This window comes from Planococcus citri, chromosome 4, assembly GCF_950023065.1.
Source record: "Planococcus citri chromosome 4, ihPlaCitr1.1, whole genome shotgun sequence".
Classification (NCBI taxonomy): domain Eukaryota; kingdom Metazoa; phylum Arthropoda; class Insecta; order Hemiptera; family Pseudococcidae; genus Planococcus; species Planococcus citri.
In genome coordinates, this window is record NC_088680.1 from 62,832,482 (window position 1) to 62,845,047 (window position 12,566).

General features: G+C 33.5%; 1 protein-coding gene across 2 annotated transcripts in view; it reads left to right on the top strand.

Moving 5' to 3' along the window:
* Positions 1-12,566, top strand: part of LOC135844973 (uncharacterized) — a 65,219-nt gene that overhangs the window by 23,667 nt on the left and 28,986 nt on the right. For both annotated transcript variants that reach the window (XM_065363386.1, XM_065363387.1), the window contains exon 3: positions 11,278-11,577. In XM_065363386.1, coding sequence (XP_065219458.1) covers positions 11,278-11,577 — 300 coding nt within the window. The remainder of the gene's footprint in view (positions 1-11,277; positions 11,578-12,566) is intronic.

The window sequence follows — 12,566 nt, forward strand, 5'->3', positions numbered from 1 at the left end:
GAAAAATTCAATTTTTTTACAGCTAATATTTTAAAATACATACTTATTAAAAAAAAAAAATCCAATGGCTTCGGGGCTCATTTTTGAGTAACCATTGGAAATTTTGATCGGAGAATTGGAACTTTTCCAAAACAATTTCTTGCTGAATTCAATTTTTTTCATCCTTTCAGGGCCCACTTTTTACAAAAATACCCAAAAAATGAATTTTTGAAGCCCAATTCTTTGAAACATTTGTGAAAAGTTCAATTAAAAAGTCACAGTATTTTCAAGTGGTACCTATTTTAATTTTTTCACATTTTGTGGTTCTCATATGAGTGACTCGCTGAATATTTTTGAAGTACCTACATTACTTTAACATAATTAGAATTACTTATGTTGAAAAAAATTGCAAGAAGTGGCAAAATATTCAATTAAGTATGCTCAACACCAATTTTTTTTTTTCAACTCTGAAAATACTCTGTTGATTACTTGTATCAAAAGTGCCCCTAAAACGTTGAAATTTGTAATTTTATTTATTGTTTTTTTTTGTTTTTGTTTTTTGAAAAATTGGCTTACGAATTCCTAATTTGAGATTTTCGAGAATTTTTTGAACTCTAGTTTTCGTGATTTGAACGCCCCCTCCTCTCTTCCCTCTCATTTGCTTCATCGCAATTATTGATCATTTGGTCAGTAAAATGTTCTTCTCACTTATCATACCTTTCTGAATATTGCAGTCCTATAGACCTCCAAAAAATCTTATAATTTACAACAGATTTAGAATTTGACAATTTGTTACCAATTAAGGGCGATTGAGGCTCATGAGAAGCCAATTTTCAAAGGTTAAAGAATATTATTCCGTTATACATGAAAATAATGCAAAAAAGATAGTTAAGGATGTTTTCAAAAAATTCCAAAAATTATTTTCTAGAGTTGAAAAAATCTCGAAATGAAAAACTGGTGGCAAGGAAATCCCCATACAGGTAGAAAATTCTTGAAAATAAAAAATCTAAGGAAGAAAATCTTAAAAACTCGATATCAGAAAAATCTTAAAATCGTGAGGCTGAAAGAGAATTTTAAATTTTGAAATAACGATGTAGAAAAATCTTGAGAGAAAAATTTCGATACGGGTGAATTTTGAAATCAAGAGACAAATTTTGAGAAAATTTTCCAGATGGAAAAAAAATTGATAGCTCGAGATTTGTGAGAAAAATCTTGAAATATTGAAGCAGATTAATGGAGAAATTTCAATATGTAAAATATTGAGATCTGGAAGATGAAAGATCAAGCAGATTAATGGAGAAATTTCAGTTTGGAAAAATATTGAAATCTGGAGGATGAAAAATTTTGAAATCACGATGCAAAAAAATCTCACGAAAAATCTCGAGACAGAAACATCTATGTGTAAAAATCTCGAAATCAAAACACGAAAAAATATGCTCTAAAAAAATCTCAATAGCTCCTCAAAAGTTCGAGATTGAAAAAAATTAATAAAAAAAAAAAATCCAACTTTGTAAAAATCATTAAAAGCCTGTGATGTTTGAGAAACCCTGAAAAACTAAAGCTCTTTCAAAGTTTAAAATTGAAAAAAAAAAAAACTTGAAATATCAAGACAGAAAAATTTAGTTAATGGAGAAAGAGAAACCTCAAAATGTAAAAACATTGAAATCTGAAGAATGAAAAATCCTGAAATTTCGACACAAAAAAATCTCAAGAAAAATCTCGAAATCAAAAGACAAAAAAGGATGCTCTAACAAAATCTCAATAACTCCTCAAAAGTTCGAGATTGGAAAAAATTTTTAAAAAAAGAACCCAACTTTGTGAAAATCATTAAAAGCCTGTGATGTTTGAGAACCCCTGAAAACCAGTAAGTAAAAATGTAAAAAAAAAAAATCCTCTCGTAAAATGACCTTGTACCTTATAGAAAAATATGTAAACTCGTCTCATTTAAATTCAAATTTTCCGAAATAAACGGTAATTTGTGTTGTCGAGTGTCAAATTCTTCGCTAAATATGCATCAAATTGAATTATTTTCACGATAAAAGCCATCGTTGTGTTTTTATGGTACCCTAAGCTGGCCCTCTGGTTAAGATTTTGATGCTATACGAGAAACTCGCGGAAATTTGTCTTTGTTTTGGTGACGAGAGGAGCTTTTGAGGTGTCAATTTCGGATTCAAATAAATAGAGTTCATTTTTGGGAGTTTTTAGGGAATTTTTGAAAATTTTAAAAATTAAAAAAAAGCTCATAAATCAACAACTGTACTAGTTTTGGATCAGTTTGGAGCTTTCAGTGGTTTTTCAATTTTTTTCAAAAACTTCAAAGCACTTTGGATGGGGCCAAAAATGAATTTTGAGATTTTATAACTGTGGTCAATGCTTATTGAGCACCCTCTCGACCATTTTAGGTACATTATTGCAAAATTCTAAGAGCGTCAATTCAAAAGTGGATTTTTAGCCAATTTAAAAATTCCAGAAAAAAGGGAAAAAATTGGATTTTCAAAAAAAAAGGAGGGGAGGGGGGTCTCGAAAACAATTCCTGTCCAAAGTTACAGGTGTCAAAGTTCATTTTTAGCCCTTTCATTTGAATTTGAATTTTTTTATAGAAAACTTTGAAAATTCGCTGGAGGCTCCAAAAAAGTCAAATCAAGATTGTTTTCAAGTTAGCTGATCATGTAGACGTATCTGACGATATTTTGCTTGAAAAAAATCCATTCCCATTCGTTATTTTCCTTTTTCGAAAATTTAATTTTTTTTCACTTTTTCCAAAATTGACTAATTGGTCAATAATTCACTTTTAAACTGGCATTTCGCGAATCTCGCAGTATCCACCTAAAATGACCGAAAAGTGTTCAAAAAACCACTGACTAAACTTTATAAGTGCTAAACTTCACTTTTGGTCTTTCCAGAGTGATTTAAAATTCCTCCAGAGATTAGAAAACTCGCTGGAGGCTCCAATAAGGTCAAATTGAAATCATTTTCGAGCCGAACAATCGTATTGACACATCAGACGATGGCTTGCCAAAAAATGGCTCGTTTTTTTTCTTTTTTTTCTGGAAATAAATTTGAAAATGATGGTGAAAAATTCACTTTATGAAACAGGCACCCCTGGAATTTCACATTAACCGCATTGAACGGTCGAGACTGGCCCAATAAATACCCTCCAAAATTAAAAGAGTGATAAAACACACTTTGGCCCCTTCCAAGAGTGATTTGAAATTTCTGAGGATGTTTGAAAATTTGCTGGAGGCTCCAAAAAGATCAAATTGAGATTGGTTTCAAGTCGTATGATCCTGTAGGGACCCTCTACTATGTACTTCTGACTAAAAAATTACTCGTGATATACTTTTTTTGAAACTTCGATTTTTTTCTGAATTTTTCTGAAATTTACGAATTGGTCAAAAATTCTTTTTTGAACTGGCCCTCCTGGAATTTCACGATTACAACCTGAAACGGTCGAGAGGATGCCTAAAAGTTCGGTTTTGACTCCTCTGGAAGTGATTTAAGGTTTCTGTAGAAAATTGAAGGCTCATTGGAGACTCCAGATTGATCCACTTTGCTCGAAAAAAAAATTTAATTTCATTAAAAAGTTTAAAAATCGCCCTTAAAACAGCTTTTTTGAATTCTTTCAAGTTTTCAAAATTCGACAAAAACCCAAATCTGTATTTAAAGACCTGAAATTCTGATTTTGAGGATTTTAAGACATGCTCTTTCGATCAAGCTTGGTTTCTGGTTTCGTTCAAATTGGAGGGAGACATTTCAAACCTCCCCCCCCCCCACGAAAGTGGCAAAAAATCGAGATGAACTTGCATCGCAATCGCACATCAGTCGAGTGACCACGCGGCCACGAAATCGACGACCTCGAAAACAATTTCAAACAGCGACGTGAAAAAGCGTAAATTCGTCAGTTTCGCCAAAGACGTCGATTTCCCGGTGAATATACGAATGGCCGGCGTCGAGCAGAATTTCACGGACAGCGACAAAAACCATCAGACTAAAGAAATGGAAAGTGTGCCGCCTGCCCTGGTCGCCGCATCTGTCGCAGTTGACGACGATGCGGCGACGTAGACACGAACTTCGCTGAGCCCGCCTCTGAAGGCTCTAACTACAAGTGTTCATTAAATGGGAAGTACCAGGTGGAACTTTGAAAAACGTCGAGTTGGTCGACCAGAAAATTACCATCGAGAATGAACTGGTGGCGGCGACGATGAACATGAAGACAGTCGAGTCACAGGCGTCGTTGGCGATGGTATTTGACTCGAGGAATAACGTTCATTGCATCGTCGTCGTCGTCAACAAAAAAATATGAAAAAGAAACATATAGAAAGGACGAGGATAGGGTAAAAATTATTTTAAAGAGTAACAAACAAAAGAAGAAGTTGGAAAAATTATTATTATACTCGAGAGACAAAAATCATCGTCGTACAATAACCATACGTTGAAGTCACCAGAGCGGACAATAATGTTGGATGGCGTATTTAACGATCCGTATAAATTTCGTTCTTCCGGTTCTGATGACGAGTTCTGACCAACAAGCTCCAAGTTGGAATCACGATGAAGCAAACCAAGTAGGTAGAAGAGCACGCGATACGAGAGCAGTGAGCACGTTCGCGATGCAAAATATCAAATGTACATATTTCCAAGCTGCTGGCTTACAGGCTGAAATTCCATCTACTCTGGTGACGCTGCTGATGAAGATCCAAGTCTCTATGGCACATTGACGATGAGCCGATGGCCGGAAACGAATTGATGGTGGACGATTGCGATTACCTACACCTCTGCGCCACCTGACGACACGACGACCGCGGCCGTGGAAAAAAGTCCTCGCTCGACGACCGTGTCCGCGTCGCCGAAATTATTCCCATATGCGTGAATTTCGACGACGAATCGACGCATTTGACGACACAAATTAACTTTCGAGAGGATAAACACGAAGCTGCTCGGTCACGCGAAAAATATAATTGGCCGGAGAAGCACAGCACGCGTTTTCGGATGATGAAAATTACCTACACCTCATGCGTTCGCGTAAAAACAAGTCAGGAATCGTGAATCCATAAACGAGCCTTGTTCGATGATGAAGAGTGTCTCGTACCATCTGGTATTGTTTTTACAAGAGTCTGAATTTATCGATAAATGCGGCCATCTTTCATTCGATTCAGCTAAAGTCGTCGGAGGTTCAACTTGAACGATGCTTCATCTCTGGGAGTGTCTTCAAAAGTGGCAGAAGTCAAAAAAAAAGTCCAAATTCGGCGAAACAGTCACCAAAGCTTGCCATCTCATCACATGCTCAAGAAAGAATTTTTTCTATCCCTACTCTTTGATTTGAACGAAACCGAGCTAGATCCAAATATTTAGCATGTCCTAAAATCCTCGTACCCAAAATTTCGGTTGCCAAAGTTCATTTTCGGATTACTCGACAATTTTTTGAAAATTTAGGGAATTCAAAAAAGCTATTTTAAGGACAATTTTGAACGTTTTTCATAATTTTTCGAACAAAAGTGAACCAATGCAATTTATTCAATTCAAAACTTCCATACATCAACAACCAGCAAGTTTGGGCCATTCTGGAGCCTCCAGCTATTTTTTGATTTTCTCCAGAAATTTTAAATCTCTCTGGAAGGATCAAAAGTGGAATTTTTTGGAGCTTTTAGTGAGTTTTAAAATTTTGCCAGATCTTTCAAATCGCTCTGGAAGGGCCAAAAATGAATTTGAGCATAATTTGATTTTTTTTTGACTTTTCAAATCGATCCGTAATTCACTTTTTGAACTAAAATGCTCCAAATTTTTAAAAATCCATTAAAATTGTTTTTTTTCAAAACTTTGTTTTTTTTTTGATAATTTTGTACTTAATTATTTTTTAAATGCACGAAGTCCTAAACTTGAAAAAAAAATAGATGAAAATTTTATTTTTTCAAATTGAAGTGTCCCCCTCGTATCAAATTTCATCATTTTTACGTGAATTGGAATCGCCTAAAATTTTTCGGTTTTTTCCATTTCTCAAAATTCAATCGAAGACGCGAAAATTGATTCGTTATGCTGGAAATTTCGTATTCACTCACTTTCGAGGTGCTTGATCCAAAAATCCACCCATTCCAGTGGAACATCTTCGGTGTGATTTTTTGACCATTATTTCAATTTCTAAGTGAAAATAACAAAATAAAAAATCAAACAGGTTGGAAATGACTTTATTAACCAAAATGTTCAGATAGCATTTTCAGTACTAAGTTTGCCTGTTGTCAAAATTTGAAATTTTATCAGAAAATCCCTCTTAGAATATCCTACTGGAATTCACCGGAATGGTGGACTTTTATGCTTTGGTTATTTTGAAAATAGGAGAGAATGAACATTTTTGCTTCCAAAATCAATTTCCACGTTTTCAGAGGAGTTTCGATAATTTTTGCTGAAAATTAGAATTTCTGTGGAGACTTCGAATCCAGGTGGAAATGATGAAATTCACGAGGTCGATGCTACATACACATAGTTTGGAAATTAATTTTTATTTATTTTTCTATCAGTTCAAGAACATTATCTACCTATCTTCTCATTGAAAAACCTAGCAAGAGAACCTTCTGGTCGCTGATTTATCTGAGCATTAGGACCCAATGGTCAATACCCATAGAGCAGCTCTCCCCTCCAAAAAAAAAACAGTTTTATGAACGGTAAATTCCGGGTCTTTAAAGTTTTTTAAATTTTCCAGATTGGTCTAAATTGAAAAAAAAACTAAAAAGAAATACATAAATTGATGAAAAAAATTAAATGACCCATTATCATCCTAAAAGTGACATTTCTGGCCTCTGTTGGGGTGGGGAGGGTCCAATTTTTCCAAAAAAAAATCAACAGTATCGAAAATAATTCTAAAATTGATATTTTTTCTAGGTCATATTTCAACTTACGAGTATATTGATTTTAATGGCCACTTTGATCATGATGAGAAAAATAGTTACCTACTGATAATTTTTGGACCCAGATTTTTTTCAAAAAAATTTCCCAAAATACCAAAATGTGCGATTGGGCAGCTAAAAATCTTTGTATTTTTTTTCTAGTTTATATTTTTACTGGCATCGTGTTTTGAAAGCTACTTTTTCCATGAGTGAAAAATAATATAATATTTTTGGTGCAAATTTTCTCAAAAAAAATTCTCCCACAGTTTCGAAATGTTCGATAGGGAACAGTTGCAGCTCTAAAAATTTTCTTCTCAGGTCATATTCTAACTGCCAACGTGTTTTGAGTGTCCACTTTTAACACGAGCCAGAAAAAGTGAACTGTTCGATACTTTGCAAGGTTTCTTGAAAAATTGGGGCTTTCAAAATGTACCATTTTCCTCAATCAGGGCCTTCAATTCCTGTATAAGAGTTGATCATTCAATTTTTTTCATCCATTTATGCAATTTTTAAATATTTTGGAACATGCAAAACTCCAAAGGACCCTAAATTTTCGGTTTTGAACTGCTAAATTTCTTCTTTGAAGCAGCCTTTTGGTCTCTAATGTTCGAGTAAAAACATAAGCCAAATCGATGATTGAATTATTGAGAGAGGTTCTTCCGTATAAAGCACATTGAAATGTTGAGTGAAAATAAGTGATTTTTAAAATTTCAAAAATTCTTCAAAAATTGAAACAAAATTTCAGATTTTTGAGATTTTTTATTTGCATATGGGGAGGGGAGAGATTGGAACATGCTCTTTTTAAAAACTCCACGACACTAATAATTAGCAATGTATGTAAGAGGAGGGGAAGGAGGGGAAGGGGGAGTTCTTTGCCTCGTACTTCGATTATTTGAGCATCAAAAAAGTTTAGAATCTGAAATAAATGATGACCTATCGATTAGAACTAAAAATTTTCAAATTCGTTATTTCCAAAATTTTTACATGTAAGAATCAATTTTTCAGGAAGAGGGGGGGGGCTTGGGGTGGCTTTATTTATACCTAGTTACCTACCTATTTGTAAACATTTTTGTGCTCTCGCCCTTCAAAGTTGTTCGTTTCTTTGAGAAAAAAATAAACAGAAAATTTCAAGCCTTTGATTTAAAATTCAATGGTATTAAAAAGGCGAAAATTTAAAAAAAAATCAAAAGAATTCAATACCTCCAAGAAATTTTTATTTCTGCTTCAGAATTCTTTCAAGTTACCCCTTTTTCAAAAACATCTTTCCTCAGTTCCCCAAAAAATGTTGGTCTCTTATGAAGTAGGTACCCTCCAAAATTTGAAAAATCAAAAATTGAAGTCTGTAAAGATTTTTTGAAAGTATGTCATTTTTGGTCAAAATCCTCTCCAAACAAACCTGTTTAATCAAAAAATTTCAAAAAAAATGGTTGCATTCTTCAATTTATGCCTACTTTTTTACTTTTTTTCCAACTTTGAGATCCTCCATAAAAGTGCACTAATATTGTTGTGGGAGGAGGGGTCGTGGGAGGTTGTTTTTTAAAAAGGGTTATTTAGAAGAATTTTGACCATAAATAAACATTTTTTACAAACTGCGAATTTTTTTTTCATTTTTTTGTTTAAGAGGGCTAACTTTGTTTTGGAATCGAAGAAGCTTTTTTATTCCAAAGGAGGTTATTTAGAGGAATTTTGACTCTGAAATGGAAAATTTTCAAAGAAAACAATTTATACCTGCTTAAAAATTAGTTCAGTTGCTTATTTTTGCGCCTTTTCCAACTTAGGGGGAAGGGGAAAGGGTTGGACTTGGAGATGATAAATTTCAGGAAATTTATTTTTTGTAAACTTTCAGAAACTTTCGGAAACTTTCTGGAAATTTATTTTTCTTCGATGAATGAGGCACTGCATACCTGTTTTTAACAAATGCCAGTTTTAAAATGCTATTGGTCAACTACAAACTGATGAATTTCCAATAATTCTGTTTCTTTCATTCAATTCTCATATTTTCTGCAATAAAATGTCATTTGTGTGGTGTTTTATGAATTAAAAAATGTGACCAAGTTCAAGAATTCAACGATTACTTCACAAAAACTAAAAAACTGCACCAGAAAAATTCTAAATAATGAAGAAAAAAAATGCAGGGATGTGAACCAAAATTTTCGACTGTAAAATCAACCAGAAAATTTTCTGGGAAATAATTTTTTATTTTTTATCCAATTAGCCTTTACTGAAATCAAAACAAAAATTGAAATTGGAACCCAAATTTGAAATTCATTTCTCATAACCATAAACTTGTAACCTTTGAATAACTTTGGTTAATTATATATGGTCCATGAAATTTGCGACAATTTTGAGACAAATATTGCCATTTTCTCTCATTCATTGGTCATTGAATAATTTTTTTTATTTTAAAAAATTGATTCTTGAATCATTGACAATACATATGCGTAATTGCGTAAAAAAACAAAAGTATACTTTTACCTATAGGTATTAATGAACTTCACATTTTTTACATTCTGAACTTCGTCTGGATGGAAATGGATCTGAAGAGTCCTTGAACTTCTTGAAGGAGACAACTAATTATAGATATTTTCATTTTTGAAAAAATGTGCAGTATTTTTTTAAATTTTAAGAAATTGTCTCATAATGGTTCATCCGCAGGTTTGTTATTGTTACACCTGTTGAAAAAATGATACCAAGTCGTGTATATACGCGTATTTCGAAAATTTCATTCAAAAAATTTTTTAAAAAACCAAGGAAAACATATTTTTTGTTTTAAATGTCATAATCTAGTGGTGTTTGTTTACTGTTTACAAGTATTTCCTTATTATGAATGAAAATGCTGAACTCTGATGAGTGTTTTGGTGAAAATGTATAAAATTCATAAATTTCCATGAAAATGGAAATTTGAAAATTTGAAAGTTTCCGGAAAATTTCCTGAAAAATTTCAAGAAAGTTTCCGTTGAAAGTTTCCTCTCATCTCTAGTTGGACTCCAAACAAGAGGACAAAAATAGTTGAAAGATGAAGAGTTCTTTTTTTTTTTTTTGTAAAAAGGAAATTATTTAGAAAGACTTTGATGTAGAAATGAAAATTTTATGGATACCTAAATGTGATTTTGTTTGTTGTTTTTTCAACTTGGTGAGGGGAGGGGGAGGGAAGAGGCTCTCAAGTCTTAACACAATTTTTTTTTTGGTCTTTGTAAAATCCAAAGGTAGTTTTCTCAAAAAGGGAATTATTTAGAAGAACTTTGTTGTAGAAATGAAAATTCGTTGGATAAATGTGATTTTGTTTGTTGTTTTTTCAACTTGGTGAGGGGAGGGGGGAAGAGGCTCTCAAGTCTTAACACAATTTTTTGGTCTTTGTATTGAAATCCAAATGTAGTTTTCTTAAAAAGGAAATTATTTAGAAGAATTTTGTTAAAAAAATGGAAAATTTTGAATAAATGGGATTTTGTTTGTTGTTTTTTTAACTTTTGGAGGGAGGGGGGCTCTCAATTCTCAACACGACGTTTTGAACTTGGGTAAAATCCAAAAGTAGGAAATCATTTACTCATAAAATTCAATAACTTCAGTGGATGAGAGCGCAACAAAACAATACTTCGAAATGTGGGCCATCTGTGGGGGGGGGGGGGTAGATCGGGTTCGTCTCAGAATGAATCTTCTGAGGGCAGATTCTGAAATGATAATTGTACATAAAAGCCCTTTTTATATGAACCATACTACGAATAATTTTTCAATTAGCGTTCTATTATGTAAATCATCATTTTTATGATCGATCATTTTACCTTGAAAATTTCATGAAATTCTCGAATCGATTCAATTTTTTTTTCAAATTGCGGACATTTTTCAAAGTTGCCTAAAAATGCAAAAAAAAACTATTCGAATGACTTGTTATTAGCTTGTTTATTATTATGGCATAGAGAATTCCATTGAATGTAAATGAACAGTGGGAAAAGTTTCCTTAAAAAAGTTCTTCCTCTAGAACATATTCACGATAGCAACATTTTCAATCATTTTTGTCCATTCGTACCTATATTCTTGTTCGACGTATTTTTTTTTTATTTCGATGAACTGGAAAAATTACAATAGTTTTGAAAAACTTTCTCAATGCGAGTATCGATATTATGGTTAAAAAATGTTGTAAACCGAACAATGAATCGAATTGGTATTTTTCAATATTCAAAACTCGAATCAAAAAGTGCATCAGACAAGGTGGAAGAAGATTAAATTCTCATTGTTAGTGAAAATAATTACGCGATTACGTCGTTTTTCTTTTCATATATTTTTTTCTTACTCTATTGAAAATATTCGACGTTGTATCGTCGTATTCGTATATAGGTAGAGATGATACGTTAAAAAAAGCTAACAATGTTTTCGAAAAATTATGTACGACTAATGAAAGATTTTTTTCTATTTGGTTGCCCGGCAGGACGTGTCATCGAAACGTGATCTAGCACCGATACCGGAATCGCATCATTGTCTACTGTGCCATCGCAGTTTCCCATCCGAAGACTCGTATCGAATTCATATAAAAGGTAGATTTCATCGGCACCTGGAGCTAACGCAGAGGAAAACCATTCACGCCATGTATCGACATTTTACCGGCCACATTTGTCCGCGATTGCGACCGCTCAGCGCCAAAGAACGCAAAAAAATGAAGTGGAAGCCGAGGAGCTCGAACGTAAATCATTTTTATCACGAAAAAACTCCGCTGCAGATTGCCTTACATGTTAGTACACATATCGTATCATTTTTTTTTTTTTTAATACTCTAATTTGTCATTCGCATCATTTACTCGCGTATTATGTTTCCCCCCCCTCCACCCCCTCTGCCCATGTCCCTGTGCCGCTCTTTTATTTATTCGAAGCGATAAATTCTCGCGACTAGATATGGTAATTTTTCATCAAACCTGCACGTACGTGTGTTTATATAGATTTAAATTGTTTAGAATCGCGTCATATAATTATGGTGGAAATATCGAAAGCAAATTGCCGTAAGTTTTTAAAAGCTTTTTTCTAAACATTACCCAAATGTGTTCGATGCTATTGCTCAAGATTTTCTTGTTATATAAACATAGACCAGAGACCTACCGGTACGGAAAATTCTACAGGATTTGAAGGCGAAATTCGGTCTATTTTTCTCGCGTACCGTATTAAATATTCGACGATTCGTTGACGACGTGGCGCGAATTTTTGGCCGAAAATTACATTATTTTTTTTTCGCGGATTCCTCATCGTTTGGCAGTTTATTAACTCTGGGGCCAAATACCTCATGTATACTAGACCTATAGCTATACAGGTATATGTACAAATACCTACCTACCTACGTGCAATTTGGAGAGCTACTCGTTAGCACATTGGTCCGAATTTTTATTAGTTTTGCGGTAGATTACTTTTTTCAAGGTTCGCGAGTAAATTATTATTTTTTGAAAAAATATCGTATCGATCATCTCAACTGTTAACGTACTGTATTGGTGGTAAATACTACCTAAATGCTAAACGAAAACTCATTTCCCGTCGGTAGGTAAATTTTAGCGATTTGGTGTAATTTACGAGTAGGAAGTTACGATAGATTTGGACCTATGTGGCGGATGTAGTTTGGAAAATCAGGTGACAAATTATCTTGTTTTTTTTAATATGTCGAATGTCGATGGAATTTTTGGTAGAAGTGATGGATGGTTGATGGGGAGGGGGTGTAGACATAGTGCGATTCAAAATG